The 14,534-nt window shown below is 37.7% G+C and overlaps 1 protein-coding gene across 1 annotated transcript in view; it reads right to left on the reverse strand.

Moving 5' to 3' along the window:
* Nucleotides 1–14,534, reverse strand: part of Mad1 (Mitotic arrest-deficient 1) — a 333,861-nt gene that overhangs the window by 168,005 nt on the left and 151,322 nt on the right. The window contains exons 6-7 of the mRNA XM_067136015.2: nt 2,656–2,800; nt 818–1,173 (exon numbers count right to left, since the gene is read on the reverse strand). Coding sequence (XP_066992116.1) covers nt 818–1,173; nt 2,656–2,800 — 501 coding nt within the window. The remainder of the gene's footprint in view (nt 1–817; nt 1,174–2,655; nt 2,801–14,534) is intronic.

Consider the following 14,534-nt stretch of genomic DNA (forward strand, 5'->3'; position numbering starts at 1 on the left):
TTTTGTATAAAATGTTTCAGTTACCACTCCCCACTTGTACACTGCTTTTACTCTCATGATACAACATTTTTATCTTGTTAATTGATGATTTTGGTACATTCCTTTTCAGTAGGCATTCCCACACACATTTTTTCTTAACTGTACCATAAGCTTTTTTCAAGTCCAAAAATATGAAGATTATTTCCTTGTTCCTTTTCAGATGTTTTCCCATTATCGTTTGTACTGTAAATATCAAGTCTATTGTTGATCTATTCAGTCTGAAGCCATATTATTCTTCCTCTAACTGTGTTTCTATTATATCCTTCAGTCTTTTGTCTATGACTTTCTCCAAATTTTCTGCCCATGTGATAATAGGGTTATACCTCTATAATTTTCACTTTTCTTCCTATTTCCTTTTTTTGAACAATGGTACAATGCTTCCTTGTGCCAATCTTCAGGTATCCTTTCATCCTTAACCGTAAACTACCATTATATTTTCAAGTATAAAGACATAAAATATCAATGCATTCAAGAACCAAAATTTCTCTAAGCCATTGTTTTAAGAACAATAATGATACTCAATTCTTTACTTCCATATAATTATAGACTATTATTTCAAGAAATAAAATATGTTTATGAAGATATTCTTATACAACATGGGCAAAAACACTCAACCATCCAGTACATAAAATAAGTTTTCTATATCACAGAAAATAAAATACACCAGAAATATGATTGTTCTTATTTAATATATTTAAAAAAACCCAATTGTGATTGTACTACATGCAACAACAGTTTAATAAATAAGAACAGTAGACGACAGTAGGTAGCACATCACCTGAAGTGCAGCAACTTGCTGGCCCCTGGATTGTAGTCTCCCTGAAGAGCTCGGTGCTCTAATTGCCGCTCTAGTTCATCTCTGCGCTTTGCCAGCACCTCCTTTTCACGCGCGAGAGCATCTCGTTCGCTCTCCAGGCGCTTTATACGTTCCACCAGGCTAGCAGTACCGGTTGTGCCCAGAGCTCCCTCCAGTTCCACCTCGAGACGTTCCACCATGTCTCTGTAACCTTCCACTGTCTTCTCCAGGGTGTCAATCCTTGCTCTCAACTGCTGCACATTAGATCCAGATAGGCTAGAAGTCATTGTTAGTTCCTTCTCATAGGAGTCCAACTGAGAACGGTAACTGTCACGTTCCTGATCAAATTAAAAATAACATTAAGTGTTGCAATACAGATTCAGCAGAAGAGGTTAAGAATGTAAAGCCTCCAAAGATAAAAACTAGAAAAAAAAAAAAGAGAAAGAGAAAGACAACAAATGGTAGGTAAACACTACCCTTAGCCACCTAATACATCTGGCCTAGCCAACAGGATTTTCACTTTCTTTAGGATTTATTGAAATTTCAACAAATCAATTAGAATAGATATTTTATTATTGAGGATTACATTCACAGGTATATTTTATTATAGTTGGTAACAGAAGCAAGCTTTAAACTTGTGAGATGAAGTTTTGTAGAACTACCCTATAAAACACGACTTGATCATATAAATAACAGAGAGACCCGAACAAACACAGCATTAATTGAATTTATGTAGGAAAATAAGAAGAAGTTATTTGCTTTACGTCTCACTAACTACTTTTACAGTTTTTGGAGATGCCGAGGTGCCGGAATTTAGCCCCGTAGGAGTTCTCTAATCTGCCAGTAAACCTACCGACACGAAACTGACGTATTTGAGCACCTTCAAATACGACCAGACTGAGCCAGGATCGAACCTGCCAAGTTGAGGTCAGAAGGCCAGTGCCTCAACCGCCTGACCCACTCAGCCCGGCTTAATGAATGTTAATGGAGTATTTTTTTGTTTTCGGGGCTTAAACCCATGTAACACGCTTAGGGATTAATCTTTCTTCACATCACGGGGCTCTACCTAAATTAAGGCTACGGTCTCTTCCTTCCCAATCCTAGCTTTTTCCTGTCCCTTAATCGCCATAACATCCATGAGTGTCAATGTGATGTAAAAAAAAAAAAACAATTTTTTTTTTTTTTTTTTTTTTTTTAAACCTTCTGTTATTTAACATTTGAATTAGTGTGCTCCCTGGTGGTATTATTTGATCCGCTTTTGGGTATAAAATTCACGGCATTAAATCCATCATTAATAATATCTCTCGATGATCACTGCACGCTTACTACTTACATTCACAACTCTCAGGATTAGGCTTCACAGTGAATCAGAGAAGTGGACAAGGGCGTTATGAACCTTGCGACTTACAGTATACGATCCCCATTTCTGTACGTGAATACTGCGTGTTTATTGTTTTCTTTGTGGTTCTCAAGAAGAATTTTTGGTTTATTGATAATCTTATTCTTTATCTTATTAAAGAAATTACTTGAATAAACACTGTCTCTTGCTATTTTGTGAATTATTTTCATTTCCTTTTCGAAGTCTCCTTCTGTTAGTGGAGTGTTAACGCCCTATTAATTAAACTGTAAGCACCCTTCTTGTGTTCCAAACTCAACACATTGAATGGTATAATTAAAAATACAAGTAACAAACTAAGCATAGGAATATAAATAGCAATCTTAATAGTTTTTCAGCATCTTAACCAAGTAACTAGAAGAGAAACTCCACTAAGGGGAAAATTCTTTTTTCACAAATAACTGAATGAATAATGGCCGCTCACCCTGGTTATAAGGAGTAATTTTTTCTGCAACCGTCGCACCAGCTGTGTCTGCTGCTCTATCTGTTGATGCTGTTTCTCCTCATTCTGCTTGGCTGTCTCCACTTTGAAGATCAATGATTCACGAGCAGCCTCACTCTGCTTCAGCCTGAATGCATCATCAATTAGTTTACATAAAGCTAAACATTCTGATGCCACATATGCTACATTGAAGGGTACTACACTCCAAAAAAACAAGCAACACATTTACAGCTGTTTACAGGGTTTTGCACCACATCCACCCATGCACACTAAAGGGAGATCCCAGCATATGCTAGAACCGTACAAAGAAACATACCAATGAAGGAGCTCATCAGCATTTTGAGTTAGCATAACAAGTGCAAAATATCAAAGTAATAAATTCAAGGTTTATGTGAGGATTAATTTAGTGAAGTTTAAAATAAAGATATTCAGAGAGTTCAGCAAGAATCATAGGTAATATTTCTTAAGATATAGCAGTGAACATCACTGATTGGAGAGGTTAGGTTATATACTCTCAAGTCTGGTTATATTTCAGAAAGGCTGATCACATGCAAATTCATAGTGAATTGGTTATCTTTACAGGGAGCATGAAACAACAGTTTTTCTTGTGCCCTTCGAAAATTCCTGTATTAATCTGTGTAACATTCTTCGGTTACCACAGGAAGCCTTTCACTGGATCCATCCATTATTAAGAGCAGAACAGGAAGCAGTACTTTTTCCATTATCAATATTTACACACACCAGCGCTTATGCTAAATACAATCAATCATCACACGTATAAATTTCACACTACATGCACGAGCGAATTCTTGCTGAAATTTTAAAGGTGCTGTCAACTTCGACTGATAATATCTGTCTATTCTGACTGGTGTAAACAAACACTTTAGTTTGAAGTGACAAGAGAGAACATGTTTTGGCAATAAGTGCATAAATAATGAGGCTGACAGCACTTGTTAACTGCTTAGAAATACTGTAAAGTCTGAAGTAAGCAATCACTTTATTTTAATACTAGTTACTGAAATTAAATAATGTGATATTTCAGAAAGGCTGTCCACGTGTAAATTCATAGTGAATTGGTTATCTTCACAGGGGGCATGAAATGTGTTTTTATAATGCATGCATGGTTAAGTTAGGTTAGGTGATACTGTTTCATGTAAGAAAGTTGAAACATTTGCCGCAGTAGCCTCTGGAGTGATGCTATTACAATTTTTAAGAATATTATTGAACATTGTTCACAGAGTATCAGAATTAGAAAATATTTATAAGCTATAAATTTCATTTTTGTTCCGTACTGAAGTGCATTATAAGAAATAAATTTACAATACAATATACAATATATCCAGTAAATAATATTACATAAGTCTTGCGACTAGTTTCAGACTCGACGTAAGTGAAAAGTTATTTCTTATAATATTTATATAAATTTATTTCTTATAATATTAGAAAATATTGCAACTAACGAGTAAAGGTCTATTTACACATATCCGTGACATGTCAGTTTTGTGACACACCTATCAGTATAATTTCAGTTTCAGTTCAGTGATTGTTGAGATGTCAAAAGTTTACGGATGTGGAATTGGCGGGTAATGCTATAAAATTCTAGATGAAGAGGAAGAGGAACAGTGTCAGTTTCAAAAATGGAAGTGGGTACATGAGGCATGGCAGAATAGAGAACGTGAGGGTGAATTCGCTACCCTGTACAAGGAACTAATTGAAGCTGAAATGAAATTTTTTTAATATTTCAGAATGTCTGAAAATTGTTTTAACATAATGCTGAGTAAACTGGAAGTTCATTTAAAATGACAAGCGCCCACTGGAGAAAAGTGATAACACAGAGAGAACGGTTAGCAGTTTGTCTGAGGTACAGTAAGTGAATAATCATCATCATCTTACAGTTCCAGTTTCCCGGGTACTGTTAGTAAGTGAATAATATAGTACAAATACAATTAAACAAATATTTACTTAACCACACACATTGAACTTAAATACAATGTTTTGTAGTACATAAGTTTATTGAAAAACTTGAAAATAATTAGTCAATAAGGAATTTTCTGTGCTGCTTGGAATTGCAATACATGGAGATGAGTTCTCTTGATCTTGAAATGATAAAATACTCGTATTTTTGTGAAATGCTGGAGATGGAGAAAGGAGAGGCGTACAAGTTGACGAGGAAGAACCTTTCAAATGAGATGTTTTTTATAGAAATGTTGCTCCATAAGCATCTTCATCTTATACTTCTGTATGGAAGCAAATTTCAGATTTTGCAAAATTTAAGTAATACGGGCTTACAGTCTTCAAAGTTGGAGTCACACCAGCAAAAAATGCGTCAACAGGATGTGGTGCTGATTAGTAGTGGCTGTGTTTTGCTCTTTACTAATTAAGTAATCCAGTAATTTTGCAGAACCACTTTGCTGGACAGCCACTTTCTTTTCTGACGATTTTGTGGAACTTCAGAATTACTTTCACGCTTTGTGGAAGGTGGCGGGGTTTAAAACTACTGATTCAAAACCGATTCCGTGGGTTCCTCTTTGTCATCATATCTGATCTCCTGTATGTCTTCATGTTGTTGTGTATCGGCATTGCCTTCTTCTTCTTCCTCCTCTTCTTTGTCCTGTTTCCCGTTAATGTTTCATTTAGTTACCCTCTCCTCAAGAAGCTCAATTGTTCAGAATACTTGTAAAGTTTTATCTATTTTGCCCTTTCTCCAGTTTACGTTATAGTTCTCTTCATAGATTTCCTTTAAGGTACCTAGCTACGGGAGATTTCCTACAAACAATTTCGTTCAGTTACCGCTTGGGGCATAACACATGACACAAGATTGTCACAGAGACTTTCAAGATAATAACAGAAAATCTCATGAGTTACATGCTGACAAATCCTACAATAGCAATGTGGAAATCTATTGCTAATGACTTTCGTACACGTTGGAATTTCCCGAATTGGCAAGCGTAGAAATAGTAGATCTCTGCACTTTAACTACAAGAAAACCTATTCAATTGTCTTGTTGGCACTTGTTAACGCGCAGTACAATTTCACTGCTGTCGATGTTGGCGCATATGGAAAAAACAGTGATGGTGTAAATTTTGGAAATAGTTATCTAGGCAAAGCACTTCAATGAGGCACATTATTTATACAGAAAATGCTGCATTGCCAGGCACATCTATTGAGACTCTGCATGTCATTGTGGGTGACGAAGCATCACCTCTAAAAACATATTTAATGCGACCATACCCGCGGTAAAACTTGAATCATTCTAAACGTATCTTCAGTATCTTCAACTACCGCCTATGTCGTGTCAGAAGGATTGTTGAGAATACATTTGGCACTTTGGCCCAAAACTTTAGAATTTATAACAGGAAAATTGAGGCCAACCCAGAAAACGTAGATTACATAGTACTTTCAACCTGTATTCTTTCATAACTTCATCAAAAAATATAATCCAAATACGTTTACAAGTGAACAAACAACTACAAATGAACGTACATAAGACACAAGACTTGAAATTTTGCCTATACAGGTGAAAATGCAACAAAAGATGTCTTTCATGTACAAGTAGTGTTCAAGGATGACTTCACTTCAGAGACCAGATTTGTTCTATGGCAGGAAGAGAGAATCAACGCACGATGGAAGGTTTATGCCAGTGATATGCTGGGAGCCATACATGTAAAAATAATGTGTGTACGCTATTTGTAAGAACTGATTGATTGAGGAAATGCACAGAAGTGTGGGAAACTCCAAGTAATGAATATTGATAAAATTGTATTTTGATATACATTGTACTTTCTATACATGACCTATTCAGTACATTATTTAATCGCTTCACTCAATATGTCAAATTGAAAATAGTTTATGCGTGTGCAATATTAAATACAAAAGGTACTTACAATCTGCATTCATTTGCTTTCCTATTTTATTCTAAATATCATTTTTTAAACCGCTGTCCATGTATTTCGGTTGTGATAAATCATAACGAACAGGATGATTGTGAACCAGTTCAATAAGTTGTTCGTCATTCATTTTATATTCACAGCCGCGTACAAACTTCACAGCAGAACATGTCCATGAAACAAAAATATTGTTGCCAACAATACTCAATATCACTGAACGGATACTGCACTGATACTGACGTAGAAAATACGGCACTGCGCCGGACAAGTGTGGACACGACAGTCAGATTCAAAGAAACGATATGAATCATCACTGACACTGATGCAATTTCACGGAACTGACACATCACAGAGGTGTGTATAGACCTTAAGCCACTGTATGGATAACCTTACCAAAATGGTTTGAACAAAGAGATTGCTGTTTCATACAGACTTAAGTTCCTAAAATTTGTTTTGTACCTTTTCCAACTTTCACAGAAAACCGGATACAGTGCAACCTCAATTATTCATTCCAGGAAACGTTTTCCCAGATTATTAGTTCAAATCACGTGGTCCCATAAGCATCCCAATTCAATCATATTGCAAAAATTCTCCATTATCCATTCCTCGAAGAAACTATTTCCCAGATCAACCGTCCAGAAATTTCAGTCCCAAAAATGCTAAATCCTCAATTAAGTGTTTTTCAAGAAACACTATCTCACCAAAGGATGGCTACGGCACACCTATGGATCTTGGCATTTACGTCCCATCATTGCGATAATTAGAGCAAGTACTATTCTGGAAAAAAGATCGGCAGTGAACTTGCATAGGGGACCATCATAGCTTTACGTTCGGCTGGTATTGTTTAGGGAATCCTTGGAAATCATAAAGCAGAGGGTGACCACTATCGGAAGGAGACAGAGTACATTTCGACAGCTCTACTAGAAGACTGAACAAGTTTCATCAAATGCTCGTACTTATAAAACATCTGTATTATGTCCAGGCTTAGATGCTTATTTTTTAAATTTTTTTAGATTGTATCGGCAAACAGATTTTCGGCACTTCACTCATTTAAATCTAAGAATTTCACTCATGGCACTATACAATTACTGGGCTTTCAGACAGGAATCAAAATTGCTCCTTTTTAACACGAATCTAGTATTTTAATATGATCGGATACGATTATGTTCTCGAGAACAGAACAGATGTTGCACCTTACATACTATACCAGGAATGCATAGGACCTGGCACATATAAATTAACAACTTTATTTCCAGCATACAATTCCATTCCGATATGTGAACAGCTGAGTGAAAGAACATTCTAGTACCTACCAGACTTCACGCGCAAGCCAGGCAAGGTCAGGTGACGTCACTGCCGCTTGTAACTTGCCTCCCCTATAGACGTTTCTCAAAGATTTTTTTTCTCATGAACTTTTTAACGCCTGGGCCGATTAAAACAGGACCAACGCTAAATTGTAGCAAACATTATAAAAGTAAAACCCTGCAAATTTCAAGTCAATCTGTCCAGTAGTTTTTGAAATATAACAATTCAAAGTTTGGAAAGAATGAACACTCTTCGTCACATGATTCACAGCGCCGCCCACCTGGCGGGGATATATAGGCCACTATGTCAAGGCCAGCAAGCAGAGAGAGGCAGAGGGAGAGAGAGCAGTCTGACCCTCGTGGCGAGTACAGTCTGTCAGTGCAGTCTCGTCGCGTTTCGCAGTTATGGCCATAATCGAACGCCGTTGAACTTGTAAAGAACGCCGCACCATACTTATTTTAACGTGCCGCGACGACGATAAAATACTAGACATTTCCGGAATATAACACTTGTGAAATTATTGGAGTGAGAATTCAAGTATTTGATATTTACAGACTAGTACATGGCATTATGGACTTTGTTAATTTTTCGTAATAGTGAACTATGACGATACCTCAAATTATTGTGTGTGATAAACAGAAACCATCATTTACGACAACTTTGATAATTCTAGACTCATTTCTTTTAAGACACTACATCCTTGAACTGTGTGTAACTTCATTTTCTCAGTGTTCGTGCCATATTAGGACAAGACTTTACTGTTTTTCCAGTGATAAACTCGGTGAACATTACGAACTTTTTATTAGATAATTCATGCTAGTATAATATAATCACGACCAGAAAATCATCTCAATCTGCTTATGATAGTGGCTCAGAGACTGTGATAAAAATTATTACACATTGCATTTTCAAGTGTTTGAACTGTGCTTACTACTTCACAACCATATTTACAGACGTTATCAGTGACGATTTTAAACTGTGTCTCATACAGCAAGGACTGTAATTATTAATTTAACATCATAAAATTAGAATATGAACTGAACTGTGTTTTACGACAGTGAGTGATAATAACATCTGTGATTACTAAAATTAATCGTGCCAATTGAACTTTCCGTGTGCTAATATCACTTCCAAGAGCAGTGGAAATCTTGGTGAAATACTACAAGATCCAGTTACATCAAACATCATTTCATCAATGGTACCCATCGAGGGACATCAACGTGGTCTCTTCATGGAACATCGCCGAGTTCGAGTCTCCGTTCACACTCCGCGGAATGTTCCAGACTTCCATTCTCCACTTCAACATTCGTAAGCTGATTTCTTTTCTGAGCGAGTAGTCACAAACTGACTGACTTTTTGCAAAACTATTAATCCAGAAAGGTGATATTCCAGTGCTACGTGTGAATAATATTTCGTAATTTTTCATCATTTCTAAGAAGTTCACATTTGGTGATAAATTTATTTTTCCAATTTAATAACTAATTCATATTCACATTACGTAGAAGAACTTTAGGGTTTTCAAGTATTTTATGATCCTTAATTTCAATTCTAACAAACTGAGAGACATTCAACAAGAATTTAAATCTTTATTTCAACTTTTCAATAATAAGTGTGTGTGTTCATTTTATGATTTAAGACTTAGAAAGACTCTAAGTGCAAAATTGATACTTAGTGTTTTCATAAAAGTTAAAAAGACTATAGGATATCAATGTCCCATGGAGGAGTGATATTTATTTTTTTAGAACTGATTTCAAGAAGATCTCCGTTTAAACCTTTTGATTTTGACATATTTTGATGAAAGATTTGAGTCCTATATTAAGATTGCGGGGTGATGAATCTTTGAATATTATTAATAAATTGTTTGGAAAAAGTATAACCATCTATTATTCGCCCTGCGATTCTATCCTTCTCTGTATCGGCTCCAAAATCACCGTACACTACCTGAGGTCCTTCTCATGCCCAAAACTCACGAACATTTCCTGGTACAATACATAACACCAAGGGAGTCTTGGGATTACCTGTTACTGTTTTGGCCCATATATAAGATGGAAACTTTACGCCTTAAAATGTCCTTGTAAAAACTGCAGTCATTTTACATGTGCTGCGTAACGTTTAAAAAGTTTGCATCATTTCCCAATCGTATTGGCTTGTGCATTTTTTCTCTCTTTTCGAGGCTTCAGAACACTTATCAATAGGCTTGTTCGCGACTCCCAAAGGAATTTTAGAGCTACTGCCAGCCAAAACTTGTAGGCCGCTCCTAACACTGAGAACAGACGCCTTTTGTAGCCGCTCCTCTGGAGTACAGACGCTACAGATGATACGGGGTTTCAGTAGCATTTCCTCCACTGATGGCTCATTTCCCTTCTATAAGGACACGTCCACCCGTAGCCGTTGGTCCTTATAGTGGGTCATGCTATTTACAGCCGAACACTCAGCGTGGAGACACTGGCTGTATGGTTAACTCAATACCATAGCAGATTTAACTGGTATGGAAAACATTGACAGAGGCACAGATTGGGAATGAAACAACGAAGTTGGTAATAGCATTGTATAAAAATTGCAAAAGCTGGGTTAGAATCAAAGTGGGTCAAAATGAATGGTTAAGAGTTGAGACAGGCTTAAGAAGGGGAGTGTATTGTCTCCCTTACTTTTTATTATCAACATGGACAGAATTCTAATTATGTCAAGGAGAAGATGCTGGTGAGGAAGTAAAGACTATACTCTTTGCTGATGACATTGTAGTTTGTGGAGATAATGAAGAGGAAGTACAGACACAAGTTGATTTATGGAATGAGGTAATAAGAAATTTTGGCATGAAAATTAGTACTGCGAAAAGCAAGACTTTGATCATGACGAGAGGGTAATATAAAATACATGGAAGTGATAACAGGAAATGAACCTCTTGAAGAAATGCAAAACTGTAAATATTTGGGCAGCATAATGTCACGAGATGGAAATTTGGATGCAGAAATTGATTTAAAAATATAGCAGTCTGCAAGTTTCTACCAGTGTGTGAGAGACATTGTATGGAACAAAGATGTGCCAATGAAGTGCAAGAATATTTTATACTCGTCCTACTATAAACCTACACTGATCTATGCTTCATCAGCCTGGACTTTGACTAAGCGGAACCATAGTAAGATACAAGCAGCTGAAATGAGGCTCTTGAGGAGCATACAGGGAAAGAATAAGAAGCGTGGGAGTGTGTAAACATCAAGAAGAGATTGATATAGTCAAGCTGAAATGATGATGATGATGATTGTTGTTTAAATGGGCCTAACATCTAAGGTCATCGGCCCCTAATGGTACGAAGTGGATGCCATGAGATGATAATTAAAATATTAAAATGTATCCACTGACTAGAGTTTAAAATAAATGGTGATGAAAAATGGTTATGAGATTAAAACAGTCAGTGGACCTAATTCGCAATGCCTTAAGTTCTATTAAAAGTATAGAAAATAGAAGTGATAATGGAATAAGGCACTGCATGGAAATACAGATATATATAAAAAATTCATATCAGAAATTAAAATAACACATTAAAATATGCAAACACGAACTAAAATAGAGTCAAGGGATAAAAGTGCAGTTAAGGCAAATACACTAACATGGGAGTTAGCACAACTTGCGATCGCAATTGCAGGTGATTTGTGGTTTGTATGAATATGTTTGAGGTACTGATTACAACACTGTATAAATTAAGTGCCATCGCCAAGTACACTGTAAGTTATGAAGATTCGCTACTCCGCTCAAAGTAGACCACATTTAACATGATATTGTGGCTTTAGTACCTTTAGACACCGTAAACGTGTTCTCTAGCTACTTTAGTTATTTTACGTGTATGCTATGGTCGACACACGCTGCACCGTGTCCAAGGTCACCCGACACAGCTGCCGATGCAACATCTAGGGGAACCAGACAGACATTCTGCATAAGGGAAGCTGGTATAATAGCAACTTCCGTCTGTGTTGTATCTGCTTCGACCGTTCATAAAGTTCCTTCTGTTTGTGGTGTTTGCAATTTCGTAGCGAGTCACTGTCACCGTAATCGTGTGATAATGAATCCTGCCAATAGAGTGAGTATAATTGTTCGCCATTAAAAACACAAACAAAGACCCAGATAAATTACCGTGAGACAAATGCAGCTGCATTCCTAATCAATGTGATAGACGAAACAGTGGCAAACAATGATAATAATATTCATCAAGAACATACAAAAGAAGAATAAGAATACGCAGAGGAAGACTTATCTGATTGTGAAAACCTTATGGACGATCCAGAACCTGACTGTGAGGAAGAGTCGTTAATAAAAGGTGATGGAAGCCAGTCGTTTACGTATCTGCCAAGTCCACCGGAGAGGAAGAGGTGGGGTGCTGTATCTTTTGGAAAGGTAAAGGAAATAATTTCATTCCAAGATTCAGGGAAACCAAACGATTAAGCTTCAATACAGTACAGAAACAATATTGTATGGTGCAAGACGTACATCATCTATGATATTTACATCACGTAGTAGAAAAAGGGGAGCTAGGCCAGTGCTCAAAAACTTCCCCTGCTTGACGAATATGCAGCTGAAAAATTCAGGGTGGCGAGAACTGTTCTAAGCGCTAATGTTCACGACATGGATGTTCGTGCTTGGGATTTAGAAAAGGCTCGAGAAATAGGACTGACTCGATTCACTGGATCTATCCGTGGATGGGTTGCACGGTTTAAACAGAGACACCATCTTGGTTCACGGTGCAATCAATTAGTGTAACCACTAAAGCCTGGAATACAGATAATGATGTGAAGGAACAATGTGACGAGTTTCGCAAAGAGGTAATGTCCTTCATGAATACCATGGAACGTATAGAGATCAAAGTGGTATACGAAAAGAATTTCACTCATCGTGAACTCGGCATTACAAGGGAGAGAAGTCGGTAAGAAGTTCAGTGCGGAGTGATCACGCAGCAACTCGATCTTACACCATCCAAACTGTTACTTCGGCAAGTGGATATGTGTTTCCAACGTTGCTGGTTGTTTACCAGGAACCTAATGGTCAGTTTGGAGTGCGAGTAGTGCAACACATGCTGAAACCACAAAATCTAGTTCAAGTTGCTTCAAAGTCCGGCCTAATCACGAAACAAATCATGACGCAATTCTTTCAAGATGTCTACTTCCCATATGCAGCAGATGTGTACTTCCCATATGCAGTACAGGAGTCTCTTTTGGTTGAATCCCTCAGGACATATCATGACAGAATGCATATCGATGCTATCAAACATCAAAATATGGTGTACACAGTCAAGACCATCCCTCCTGGGTGCACACGTTACATTCAGCCAATCGATGTGGTATTCTTCCGACAGTTCAAGGCGGTGCTGAAGCAGATTGAAGATCACATTATCCTTAATGACTATCAGTTCACACCATCATCGAGTGATTCCATTTCGTTGCTGATGTGCATTCTACACAATCAGTTCTGTTCTCCAGTCTTCGCTGACTTTGTTCAGTACTCCTGGACTGTAGCTGGATATGACGACTTCAGACCAGAGAGGTTTCAATCACCACCTGAATGTATTCTTGATGTTCAAAAGCCGTGTGACTCGGAAGACTGCTTATTGCAAGCATTCATGAAGTGTTCCTACTGTCATAAGCAACTCTGTTTTCGGCACTGTGGACATGCTCATCCTTGTAATCTTTTGCTAAGAGCTACCAACAACTCATATTTTGAACTCTGTGCCTGAATATGCGCATGATTGTGAAGTGCAGTGTAATTGTCGAGTGTTTCCAACGTTGCTAATGGTCAGTTTGGAGTGCGAGTAGTGCAACACATGCTGAAACCAGAAAATCTGGTTCACGTTGCTTCAAAGCCAGCCTAATCACGAAACAAATCATGACGCAATTCTTTCAAGATGTCTACTTCCCATATGCAGTACAGGAGTCTCTTCTGGTTGAATCCCTCGGGACATATCGTGACATTCGTGTCGATGGCAAATATTGTGCGCATATTAGTAATTTACATGTAAAACACTTAAATACAAACCAGAGAGTTTTTGCAATTGCGATTGCAAGTTGTGCTAACTCCCTCGTAAGAAAGTGCATTATTAAACACGATCAAAAAGACCACTATCCCTCATAAAACGGATAACGAGGTCTGCTGACCGCTCGTCATCGCGCAGGATGAGGGAGATGGTACTCGGGAGTTTTAGGCTACGGCGCAGACCAATCAGGTACACATACTCCGCGTAAGGATGTGTACCACGGAAGGATGATTGCCACAAGTACACACATGATCAATCTGTTCGATACTCTCGAGTGGTTCAGAACTAAGAAAATAACAGTATTAAAATTTATTTAATTAGTTTTGTCCTATGAATGATTATGTTGATCATGTTGATCCTTTCAATAGATGGGAGAGCGTCAGGATACCGTGGCTGATCTGAAGACTAGATAATACCACTGCTTCCCTCCGAGAAGCCCGAAGGGAAGTCCTCCGTACCTTCATTGTACTTATCGCTCTCAGCTTATTTGGAAGAAGAGTGGCCTGCCACTCCATCTCCCAATGGGAGATAACCAGATGTCTCAGCTGAGAGAGAATATCACTTGCTGGAATCTTGTAAGGCAACGGGGGCAGTGTTACTGCCTCCTTGGCAGCCTTATCTGCTAACTCGTTTCTCTCTACACCCATGTG

Source organism: Anabrus simplex, chromosome 1 (assembly GCF_040414725.1).
Source record: "Anabrus simplex isolate iqAnaSimp1 chromosome 1, ASM4041472v1, whole genome shotgun sequence".
Classification (NCBI taxonomy): domain Eukaryota; kingdom Metazoa; phylum Arthropoda; class Insecta; order Orthoptera; family Tettigoniidae; genus Anabrus; species Anabrus simplex.